At 43.6% G+C, this 12,597-nt stretch overlaps 1 protein-coding gene across 1 annotated transcript in view; it reads left to right on the top strand.

Annotated features, from left to right (window-relative positions):
* Window positions 1–4,990: 4,990 nt before the first annotated feature.
* Window positions 4,991–12,597, top strand: part of Cct2 (chaperonin containing TCP1 subunit 2) — a 13,872-nt gene continuing 6,265 nt past the window's right edge. Inside the window, exons 1-10 of the mRNA XM_021175236.2 lie at window positions 4,991–5,131; window positions 5,788–5,862; window positions 5,956–6,021; window positions 6,693–6,804; window positions 7,249–7,325; window positions 7,421–7,533; window positions 8,020–8,222; window positions 10,862–10,962; window positions 11,171–11,298; window positions 11,849–11,952. Coding sequence (XP_021030895.1) covers window positions 5,129–5,131; window positions 5,788–5,862; window positions 5,956–6,021; window positions 6,693–6,804; window positions 7,249–7,325; window positions 7,421–7,533; window positions 8,020–8,222; window positions 10,862–10,962; window positions 11,171–11,298; window positions 11,849–11,952 — 982 coding nt within the window. The 5' untranslated portion in view covers window positions 4,991–5,128. The remainder of the gene's footprint in view (window positions 5,132–5,787; window positions 5,863–5,955; window positions 6,022–6,692; window positions 6,805–7,248; window positions 7,326–7,420; window positions 7,534–8,019; window positions 8,223–10,861; window positions 10,963–11,170; window positions 11,299–11,848; window positions 11,953–12,597) is intronic.

The raw sequence follows: 12,597 nt of genomic DNA, 5'->3' as shown, positions 1-12,597 counted from the left end.
TAATAAAAGAACCTACTAGTTAGACCATCACTACTAATAAAAGGCAGCGTCTTTCCTTCCAAAGACATAGATTACATATTACAAACAACTCCATAACTTTACAATGACAGCAGTCAAATTCCATAGGGGAATTAAGGAAAGTGTATTTTAAAGGTGTGTGTGTGTGTGTGTGTGTGCGCGCGTGTGTGTAACGGGTTCTGGAAGTTTATTATGAATATCTGATTCAGTTATGTAGTTAAAGCCTAGATGTGTTCTAGAAAATGCACATAGGTTAGGGAAGAAGCATTTCTTGTGCACTGAAGACTATCAAGGTCTCCTTAAATATGTCCCACCTCATAAAGAAGTATAATCGTGATTATACTTTCCTTTTATAGAGGCTCCACATACTGAAAGAGAATTCCCTACTCAGTACAAGAGAGACCAGCACTGTCCCCACTGAGAACCACAGGCTCACAGGTTGATAGCTACCTATCAACACAGACAGCAAAAGCAACTGTGATGTAGTGTGTTGTTTAAATACTGACAACTTTTTTTTTCATAGAAATTAGAATTTTGACTTGTAAAATGCCTTAACTACTAGGCACTATCACAAATGCTAGCTTGCTTTATTTAAAAACTTAAAATGTTGGGGCTGGTAAGATAGCTCAGTGGGTAAGAGCACCCGACTGCTCTTCCGAACGTCCGGAGTTCAAATCCCAGCAACCACATGGTGGCTCACAACCATCCATAACGAGATCTGACTCCCTCTTCTGGAGTGTCTGAAGACAGCTACAGTGTACTTACATATAATCAATAAATAAATCTTTAAAAAAAAAAAAAACTTAAAATGTTAATGTGTGTGTGTGTGTGTGTGTGTTTGACTATCCTTGGAAGCCTGAGAGCAGACCCGATTTCCTAGATCTGGAGTTACAGGCAATTGAGAGCTGCCAGATAGGGGTGCTGAAAACCAAATTCCTGCACCAGGAACCAGCATGTGTAACCGCTGGGCCAGCTTAGCTGTTTGAAGACAATCCTGCCTGGGGCCGGTGAGATGGCTCAGCGGGAAAGAACAGTGATTGCTCTTCCAGAGGTCCTGAGTTCAATTCCCAGGAACCACATGGTGGCTCACAACCATCTACAAAAGGATCTAATGCCCTCTTCTGACATAGGTGTATATGCAGACAGAGTACTCCTACATTTTAAATTGATGACAATGATGATGATGATCCTGGCTAATCTTGCAGGCTGCCTGTCCCCATTGGCAGATTGTTAAGCATCCTGTATGGTGAATGATGCGACAGTTTAGTGTCAAACATCAAACAGTAAGAATCCAAGTAGGTGTTGATTCTGGAGTCCTAATCCCCTACGATAGTATTACGAAAGTTCTTGAGGAATGTCGAGAAGTCTCATTACCTGTGTTCTGGTTGTTGTTTGTTACTTCAGTTAGTTATATCTCTCCATGGGTTAGTTATATCTCTCCATATAGCAGTTTTCAACCCATGGGTCATGAGGGTTGAACAACCTTTTCACACGGATCTCCTAAGATCGTCAGGAAATGCAGATTTTTACATTATGATTCATAACAATAAAACTGATCTTATGGCTGGGGTTGCATGAGGAAGGCTGAGAAGCACTGCTCTAGACAATGTGACTCTCTTCTTTTCCCCAAGTCACTTATCAAATATACTTCATTCCAAGTACATCAACTGCAGAAGCAATGGTTTCCAAGCGTACAGAATTCCATCTAAGCTACATAGAGCTACATAATCCAGACACCCGCCCACTAAGCAATGTAGTCTTGCTTTTGTGAAATACATATTCTGATTACATCCGTTTCATACATCAGGAAATTGAGGCACAGACGTAATGTAGCTAGGGGCAGTCACTTAACAGAATTCACCAAAGGAATTCCAACCATAGGCAAGAAAGACTGAGGGTGGCAGGAGGGGGGGAGGGTGTCATAAGACAGGATAAAGAGCCAAGAGAACCTGAGGAGTAACAGATGAGAGGAATAAGCAAGGGTGGCCCCTGGACCCTGCAACATTCCCAGTTCAAAAATGCTACACAAGTTATAAAATGCTTAGAGACAAACATTTTGGAGGGGGCGGGGAAATGATACATTCAGCCAGTGGGACTTTTGGAAATAGCTTTCAGTCAGTCAACTCAGAACATTTGGAGCTTGGTTCCAAGTGAAGGGAGGGGCAGAGGAGGAAGAGACTAAAGATGCAGGGGAGAAGACAGTCTCTAGAGCTCCCTTCCAGGGCACTGACTCCTGAGTGCCGCTCAGCTCAGAGCTACAGGATGGCAGGCTTGTCTCCCTGTTCTATTCCAAAGCCTTTATGTTCACCTACTCTTCTAAAGTCTGACAGGGTAACCCTTCAGCCACAGTCTAAGTTTGCCTGCCACCCACTGAACACTATATACTTTGTGCATAATGAAAGCAGCCTTTTAAAATGTGCAGTATGTTAGCTTCTTAGTGTGACTGCTCCTAAATACCACCTGGGATCTGCTCATGAAAATGCTGTTCAGGAGGCAGAGGCCGGAGGATAGCTATGAGTTCAAGACTAGCCTGGTCTACAGAGCTAGTTCCAGGACAGCCAGGGCTGCACAGAGAAACCCTGTCTTGAAGAAAACAAAACACACACAACCTATTCCTAAGAAAAATTTCCCTGCAATAGAAGACTGGTAAATTTTAAATAACAATTTCCTGGGCCCAAACACACTCCTTGTTATATTGAACCTTAGGATAGTGTAAACTAGGATCACACAGACATATTAAAAATAATGACTGGCCAGGCGTGGTGGCGCACGCACGCCTTTAATCCCAGCACAGGTGGATTTCTAAGTTTGAGGCCAGCCTGGTCTACAAAGTGAGTTCCAGGACAGTCAGGGCTACACAGAGAAACCCTGTCTCGAAAAAACGAAGAAAAAAAAAATAATGACTGTTGTAGGCTCTGTGGACCCATACACTGTAAGAACGTTTGATGGGGGGCTGAGAGGATAGTTTGGTGGTTAAGAGCCCTCGCTGCTCTTGGAAAGAAACTGAGTTAAATTCCCAGCATCAGGGTTGGATTGCTTACCCCTCCAGCTCCAGAGGATCTGATGCCCTCTTTTGACCTCCACCAGCACCCACATGCACATGGGAATTTCACAGAGAGAAATAAAAGTTAAAAAACAGGCTCCGTGGGTAAAGGCGTTTGTTGTTGAGCTTGACAATCTGAGCTCAGTCCCTGGGAGCTGTGATGGCAGGACAAAACTGGTTTCTCCAAGTTGTCCTCTGACTTTTACATGTCTACACATACACATGCACACATAATTAGTTTTAAGTGCTTAAGACTTTATGAGCAGTTGATAACTAGACTTGACTCTCCATAGCTCGCCAACTCAATATAAATTAGCTTACTATATCTAAGGGTAAAAGTAGCTAAAAATGGATAATGACCGAGTGTTGGCAAGTATCAGAAATATAAGTACTTGCTAAGTAATCAGAGATAAATGCTGCCAGTGGTTAAAAGAAAAACTAACATTCATTTTTAAGCACGAGAGCTTTGCCTTAGGTGTCAAGAGTAAAGAGAAAAAATTAATATTTTCTAAAGAATTGTTTATGTATATGAGTACACTGTAGCTGTCTTCAGACATACCAGAAGAGGGCGTCAGATGTCATTACAGATGGTTGTGAGCCACCATGTGGTTGCTGGGAATTGAACTCAGGACCTCTGGAAGAGCAGTCAGTGCTCTTAACCCTGAGCCATCTCTCCAACTCCAAGAGAAATCTTTTAAAAAATGATTTGTATATATATATATATATATATATATATATATATATATATATATATATATGAATGCTCTATCTGCATGTACACCTGCATGCCAGAAGAGGGCATTAAACGGTTGTGAGTCTCCATGGAGTTTCTGGGAATTGAACTCTGCACCTCAGGAAGAGCAGCCACTGCTCTTAACTGCTGAGCCATCTCGCTAGCGTCGAGAAAACTTTTTTTTTTTTGGATTAGTTTTGGGGCTTTTCCCTAGACTATGTATGTTTTAACCATTTCTTTCTCTCTCTCTCTCTTTTTTTTTTAAAGATTATTTATTTATGTGAGTACACTGTAGCTGTACAGATGGTTTCGAGCCTTCTTGGGAATAGAATTTTTAGGACCTCTGCTTGCTCTGGTCAACTCCACTCAGTTCCTGCTCGCTCTGAGCCAAAGATTTATTTATTATTATACATAAGTACACTGTAGCTGACTTCAGACGCACCAGAGGAGGGCATCAGATCTCATTACAGGTGGTTGTGAGCCAACCTGTGTTTGCTGGGATTTGAACTCAGGACCTTCGGAAGAGCTGTCAGTGCTCTTAACTGCTAAGCCATCTCGCCAGCCCAAGAAAACTATTTTTGATAAGCTGGAATATTTAGGACTTGATCTTGATCTCTGCTTTGAAGTCATGTAAGTTATATTAGGGTGTTCCCCCCCACCCCGCCCCCGAGAAAACAAATGAAGCCAAGGTAGGGCAGAAGCAGCATCCCAGAATGGCCAGCCTGGGTCCACAACGTGAGTTCCGAGCTAAGCCAGAGCTACACAGTAAGACCACATCTGGAAGATTAAATGAAGACTCCTTTATAATAACAGTGCTAAAAAATCATTTAGTAGTCTATTGATAAATAACTTTCCCAAAGGAAAAAATAAGCACGAAAATTGGAATGGTTGCCTCCAGGGTGGGTAAATAATGGAAATGATTAGTATGCAACACTTGAAAATGTACGTCTGACCTTAAAACAAATTTTGAAAGATTAAATTTTAAAAATATTTGTCAGCAGAAACTTGGTTTCCGCGGCAACCCGCGCGGTACATTGTCTCTTTGTTCTCCAGTTCTATTCTAAAGCAGCCCGCCCCTGGCCCCGCCCCTAGCCCCGCCCACAGTTCACTGATTTCCGCCACTGGCAGGAACACCAACCGAGGTCCCGCCCCTTCTCCAGCGAGCCGCTACGCTTCCGGCCCAGCCCGCCACGCAGGAGGCGGAAACTCGCGCGTCCGGCCCCGCCCCCCGCTTCGGAGCGTGTCGTCACTTCCGCCTTCCTCTTTTTCCCCCGCCTGGCTTCCCGGCGCGGCTTGTGAGGGGTTTTCTCCTCTACGCGGAATCCGTCGGAACCATGGTGAGCCTAGCTTTCGGCCAAGGACTTAGGCTCCCTACCGGGCCCCGTTGTGTCCTGCCGCCCCGCTGCTCCTCTTGTCTAACCGGAGTCGCAGGCTCCGAGCGGCCGCCTCCTGGCCCCTCCGCACATGGCTCGGGCCGGGCATGAGGCCTGCGTGGGGCCGGGTGACCGAGCTCTCCGCGCGGGGCGGGAAGGGAGAGCGCGCACTAGGCCAGCATCTCTTTGTAAGATCAGGGCTGCTTCTCAGATAGGGGACCTCGGCGACCCCCGGTCCTCACCCCAAGTGAAGAAGTTTCTAGCAGGACCTGCTGGCTCCGCCCTCTTCGGGGCGGGGCTTGAAGGGCGAGTGGCTGTGCTGGCCTGCGGAAGATGGAGGGTACCTAGATAGCTATGTTGGTCCGTGCTCGACCGGCCCAATGTTGCCTTTAGTTTTGCCATTCAGACCATGGGGTCGGTGTGATGATTTATTCCTGGCGCCCACATGAGTGTCCCTCTCCCCATTTAAATAAATAACCCCGCTCCCAGGACGGATTCCTGAAATTAGATGGTAAACCAATTTTCCTTTAGATAATCTACTTCCCGATCTAGTGAGAGGCCCTGGACGGGTGTTAACGAGTACTGGCATTCAAACGGCGTGTGTTGGCTTCCTCTCTTAGGCCTCCCTTTCCCTCGCACCTGTTAATATCTTCAAGGCTGGAGCTGATGAAGAGAGGGCGGAGACAGCTCGCCTGGTAAGCCCGTCTGTTGCTTTAAAATGATAAAATCCAACGCTTTGTGAGGGTAAATTCTGACCGCCTTTTCTGATTTTTATTTTATAATTTAAGTCGTCGTTTATCGGTGCCATCGCCATTGGAGACTTGGTGAAGAGCACTTTGGGACCGAAGGGCATGGTAAGAAAGATAGGGAATTTTTAGAAGTTTCTTTTGTTTGTCTCTAATTTTGTTTTCCTGCTGTCTTGTGTCTGGCCAAAATTTTAATAATGGTTTAAAGCCTTTGGTATACATGTAGATAGTAACAATGTTCTTTTTTATGTTTTTTAATCTAAAACTTACAAATTATAAACCATTCTCCTGTGTTACCATCCCCAATCTCACATCCCTCTCCAGTGGCAGCAAGTGTTACCATTTACCAAACTTGCTGGTATTTTTCTTTTCTTTTTCCTTTTTTCTTTCTTTTTTTAAGATTTATTCATTATTATATCTAAGTACACTGTAGCTGGTATTTTTCTGTTCACTTATAAGTAAGTTTATCATGTTGCATATTTTCGCAACACATTTTTAAAGTAACATACTGTTTTTTGTTTATGTGTATCTGCTTTTAGTGTGTTTAGCTGTCATATAGCTTTCTGGGATAATGGTTTCCATGGATGTCTTGTGACAGTGTAGCAGAGCTAGTTTGTATTACCTGTATGTCTAAGCTTTTTACACACTGAGCTTTGGTTGTAGGATACATGCATGGAAAACATTTAGTAGCCAACTAACTAGCCAGAGGCTTTGGTGTCTGCATGTATTCTTAAAGAAGTACTTAGACCTTAATTTGACAGAAATATATTTCTTTTCAGGACAAAATTCTCCTAAGCAGTGGACGAGACGCCGCTCTGATGGTGACCAATGACGGTGCCACCATTCTCAAGAACATCGGTGTGGACAACCCTGCAGCAAAGGTTCTAGTTGGTGAGTCTGAGATTTGCTTGTTGTTATTTTCCAATAATTTATTCCCTGATAGGCTGTGTCAGCTATTTAAATGATGGCCATTGGCATCTATCACTAGTAAGATGAGTGTCAGAAGTATCTCTGTTATCCATAGTCCACGTGGGCTGCTGCGACCACAATTTTTAAATGGTACAACTCAGTCTGGCTGAACTGCCAAGTCCAAGTGGGCCCTTTCCTGGTGAGCTCTCTTGCTGTCATGATGTGACAAAAGGCCTGACTCGGTGAGACAGAATAAGATCAGGGATTAATTGACATGAACTCGCGAGGCACATTCAAGCTAAAGTATTTAATGCTTTAAGGTCTTCCAAAATTTTGTCAGGTACGTATTACTAATGGAGTTTATGCTTGTTGTGGAAGTTTTAAGAGAATTTAGTAATGTGGAGAAATCATTTCACTTTTTTCTAGATATGTCAAGGGTTCAAGATGATGAAGTTGGTGATGGCACTACCTCTGTTACTGTCTTAGCCGCAGAGCTGCTCCGGGTAAGAGTGCCTGACACTTCCACCTTAGTATGGGGAACTGTGGTTTGAACAATAGTGGAATCCTTTCTTACTTTTGTGTATCTGTTTATTGGCAGGAAGCAGAATCTTTAATTGCAAAAAAGATACATCCACAGACCATCATCTCAGGTTGGAGAGAAGCTACAAAGGCAGCAAGAGAGGCCCTGCTGAGCTCTGCTGTGGATCATGGGTTGGTGTACCGAAATCCCGTGGGAAAGGCTAATCTAGAGAACCGTGAGAAACACGTGTGACCATTACCTTGCTACACTCTGCCTTCCCTCGAAGCTAAAGCACAGGCCGCCCCCTTAGAGCCTTTCTTCTTGGGGAGGTGTAGCTTTGTGATGTGGGAAACTTGTTACTCGATATTTCAGGACATGGGATTGCTGAGTTTAAAAGAATACACATATTTAGTTTACTTCTACATTACCAAATAAACCACCAGAAGTGAATTCTATTTGTGCCGAGTGACAACATTGAGTGGGCCTGTGTGCTTAGGGCTCGCCGAGTTTGGTGCTTTGGTGGGAAAGACGGGATCCCATTGTTCACTTGTTTCTTGATTCCGATGACCTTAAAGGCCTGAGTAGGATCAAGTACTTAGGTAAATCTTTAAGAAGTCAAGGATGCTCAGTGGATAATTTTAATAACAAGCATGTCTTCTTCTGTTTGGTTTTATTAGTTCTGATGAAGTCAGATTCTGGCAGGACTTAATGAATATTGCAGGAACGACATTGTCCTCAAAGCTCCTTACTCACCACAAGGACCACTTTACTAAACTGGCTGTGGAAGCGGTTCTCAGACTGAAAGGCTCTGGTAACCTGGAGGCCATTCATGTCATCAAGAAACTAGGTGGGAGTCTAGCAGACTCGTATCTAGATGAAGGTATGTGTGTACCGGAATGTACCCATTGATCTCCACCCTGACACTACAGAGGCGGAGAGCTTGTCTTTAAGGACCACTCGGCTGCTTGGGCCATTGTAACATTTGTGGTGTTGGTGGTCTGTGTGCTTCATCTTCAGCACCGCTGAGCAGTGTTTGCTTTCTAGATTTCACACAGGAAGTCTCTGCTAATAACGGAGAAATTACAGCTTTACCAAAAGCTGTTCCCAAATGCTTTTTCAGGGTTATATGTGTTTTCCCTAAGTCAAATTAGCAGGTTGTTGTGGATAAAGGAATTTTTGTCTGATAGATATTTTATTGGCATTTGTGTAAAATTTTAGACTTGTTCTCTTTTTTTTTTTTTTTTTTTTTTTTTTTTTTTTTTTTTTTTTTTTTTTTTTTGGTTTTTTGAGACAGGGTTTCCCTGTGTAGCCCTGGCTGTCCTGGAACTCAGGCTGGCCTCGAACTCAGAAATCCACCTGCCTCTGCCTCCCGAGTGCTGGGATTAAAGGCGTGCGCCACCACGCCCAGCTTAGACTTGTTCTCTTAAGTGTTTTGGCAACATATGTGCACTACATGCATAACTGATGCCCATGGAGGTCAGAAGAAGGTACCAGAACCCCTGGAACTGTAGTAAAGATGGCTGTGAGCCACCATTTGGGTGCTGGGAACCAAACCAGGTCTTCAGCAAGAGCAGCAAGTAGAATCTCTTCAGGCCTTGTTTTTAAAGGTAGTCTTGTGTAGCTAGTGACTGAGTGCGCGTCTTAGTCTTCAGTTCTTTCTGCTGCTCTCCCAGACTGTGACTGTGCAGTTCTGGGGGATCCATCTTGGGCTTTGTGAATGCTAAGTAATTATCTTTTAACTGAGCCACATTGTTAGCCCCAGGAAAAATTTTTTTGCGTGTCCAAGGTTGTTTTAATCATGTGCATGTTTGGTCTGTGTATGGGTATGTGCATGTCAGTGGCCAGAGGTAGCAGCTCCACTCTGGTGGTTACAGGCTGGTGAGAGCCCCCAGTTGAGGGTGCTGGGAGCCAGGCTAGGTCTCTACAGTAGTAAGCACCCTTTACATCTGAGCCACCTCTCCAGCTTTTTTTTTTTTAAGTTTTATTTATATTATGGGTACATTGTAGCTGTACATATGGCTGTGAGCCTTCATGTGGTTGTTGGGTATTGAATTTAGGACCACTGCTCACGCTGGTCAGCCCTGCTTGCTCAGGCCCAAAGATTTATTTATTATATCTAAGTACACTGTAGCTGTTTTCAGCTGCACCAGAAGAGGGCGTTAGATCTCATTATGGGTGGTTGTGAGCCACCATGTGTTTGCCGGAAATTGAACTCAGGACCTCTGCAAGAGCAGCCAGTTCCCTTAACTGCTGAGCCATCTCTCCAGCCCATCTTAAAGGGTTTTAAAAAGAATCAAGTTGTGCTTTGTAAGCTTGTTTCTACAGTGATTTGGAATCCTGGCTTTCATGTGTGTCTTGTGCCATTTATTTACGGAGTTGTGAAAATATTTTGGTTCCGTTGATCTGCAAGGGCTCTCTAATGTTTCTAGTGGTCTGCCAAGTAGGGAAGCCTGTAACAGAGGCTCATACTGCTGTGTGTGTGCACTCTATGCCAGGAATTGTAATGGAACCTCGATCTTGTAGCTGTTCTAATCATCTGCTAAGTGATGGCAAGCTGAATAGAGCAGAAAGCCCAAGGTAGAGTTACTAAGCCAAACGTTTGTTATGTGTCTTAAGCCTATGCCGATGTCAGTACCAGGTCATGTGATGGCACCAGATCAGCACGGCTGGAAATGAGCTTCTCTCCCTTGAGTTGTGCATGATTTACATGTGAGCATCTGGCTGACCCCAGCCATAGCCTAAGGGCAAGAACGGGATTGGGAACAGGTTATGTGGTTGTGTTGGTTTGTGTTGTCCAAGGTGGTTCCATTTTCCTAACTGTCTTGTTTATTTTAGTGAGGCTGGGTCTCTGTTATGTTGCCTTGGCGATCCTGAAACTTGCTGTGTAGAACAGGTGACCCCGTCTCTGATTTCCAGTTCGCACTGCTAGTTTTGCTGGTTTTAAGCTAGTAAAAATGAACTTAAGGTTTTTACATTGTAAGCTGTAGACTCAGATCTGTTGTGTGTGTGTGTGCGTGCGTGCGTGTGTGTGTGTAACTGTGTGTAACAAAAGTTTCAGGGTGATGTGGTTTGTTTCTGTACTGATGCTGTAGGATTGCCTGTGTGTATTCTCTTTTTTAGTTGTTTATTTGCTTTATTAAAGTTTATGGGTCCTTTGCCATGTGTATGCCTGGTGCCCGTGGAGCACACACATAAACCCCTAGAACTGGAGTTCCTGAGGGTTGTCGGCCAACACGTGGGTACTGGGAAATGAACCCAGGTCCTCTGCAAGAGCCAGCAGGTGCTCTAAACCACTAAGCTGAATCTCCAACTCCGTTATATTCTGTTTTTTTCCAAATGTATTTTAAATACTGGATTGATGTTTGTGACCACTGCTATAATGAAATACTTTTTAGATCTTGGGAACATGGTACGTTGAACTTGAAAGTGTGTTATTTGAATTACTACTCTGTTAACAGACAGCTGTGCAGGTTTACTAATGCATCCTTAAATTTATTACCATCTTTATGTTTGTGATAGGTTTTCTTTTGGATAAAAAAATTGGAGTAAATCAACCAAAGAGAATTGAAAATGCTAAAATTCTTATTGCAAATACTGGGATGGATACAGACAAAATAAAGGTATGTGACTACATTTCTTGAAAGGCTGTTGCTGGTTGCTGTTAACTTAGGAGTCAGTTAAACCAAGCAGCTTGAATCCATGTGCAGATAAGACACCTATATACTTTGAAGCGTGTGTGCATAGAAACACTGAAGTACAGTGTGTCTGATAAAGCTTTTGTTTTTCAGAGGAGTGAGCCTTACACTGCCTTTATGTCTTCAATCTTAGATATTTGGCTCTCGGGTAAGAGTTGATTCCACAGCAAAGGTTGCAGAGATAGAACATGCAGAAAAGGAGAAGATGAAGGAGAAAGTTGAACGTATTCTTAAGCATGGAATAAATTGCTTTATTAACAGGTGTGTAATCTAAAGTTATTTTTTTCTCATAAAAATTGTATTTCCTATCAAGTTACTTATTGTTAGAAACTGCTGCACATGGTTTTACTTAAGATTACAGGGTGTAGCAGTTCGTCCAGGCTGCTGCTCTGGGATTGTTAGCTTCCGGGCAAGTCTCGTGTGTTCTAAGTTTCTCAGTCCCCTTTCTCAGTCCTTTATTTTCACTGTACTCGGCTTCACACAGTGCTTGCTGTGGATGGAGTGAGGCTAACATAGCTGAGTGCTGTGCTTTAATGTAAAGCCCCGTGAGTGTTGAACACTAACAGTGAGGGAACATTGATCTAATGGAGGTGACGCCAGACAGGTAGAACATAACTGGGGATTCAGTTATGGAGGTCAGGACAACGTGTGGGAGTGTGTTCTCTATTGTTTGAGACCCAAGGATTGAGCGTAGATCGTGAGGCTGGATTTTTTATTTCTGGTGACGTAAAAGTGCTTGCAGGTTTTGTGTTGTAATGTAATTCAGCTTGAGAAGTAGCCATTTTGAGCATAACATGTATTTTATTTGCAGACAGTTAATTTATAATTACCCTGAACAACTCTTCGGTGCTGCTGGCGTCATGGCTATTGAGCATGCGGATTTTGCAGGTGTGGAGCGCCTAGCTCTTGTCACGGGTAAGGAACATGCATACCTTAGGAGGTGCAGTTTCCAGTACGTTACTGTGCAATGCACTGAGACTAGGAAGAAACCCCTTAAAGAGTTAAGAGTGTATACTTTGAGTTAGGCCTTTAATTTCCTTCCATTGTTTGAAGAATTAGATTCATTGATTGATTGATTGTGCGTGTGGGTGTGTGCCTTGCTTTGCCGGTGGAAACCATTGATGTTTTCCTCTTCCCGTGTGGGTCTTCAGTCTCAGCTCAGGTTCCTAGCTTGCTTGCCCCTCGATACTACTACAGGCAATTGCCTCTGTACTCGAGTTTCTCAGATTTTGGGGTGTAGAGTGGAGTGATTAACCATGTATGACGAAATGACGTAGGGTAGGACCCAAGTCTAAATATGAAATACATTCCTGTCAGATGTGTATACCTCACACAGAGAGGTTGTCAGATGTGTATACTCACACAGAGAGAGAGATCGTCAGATGTGTATACGCACACAGAGAGGTTGTCAGATGTGTATATCCTCACACAGAGAGATTGTCAGATGTGTATACTCACACAGAGAGGTTGTCAGATGTGTATACTCACACAGAGAGAGAGATCGTCAGATGTGTATACTCACACAGAGAGATCGTCAGATGTGTATACTCACACAGAGAG

Source organism: Mus caroli, chromosome 10, assembly GCF_900094665.2.
Source record: "Mus caroli chromosome 10, CAROLI_EIJ_v1.1, whole genome shotgun sequence".
Taxonomy (NCBI): Eukaryota; Metazoa; Chordata; class Mammalia; order Rodentia; family Muridae; genus Mus; species Mus caroli.
The sequence above is the reverse complement of the archived record's forward strand: the minus strand, read 5'-3'. Positions and strand labels throughout refer to the sequence as shown.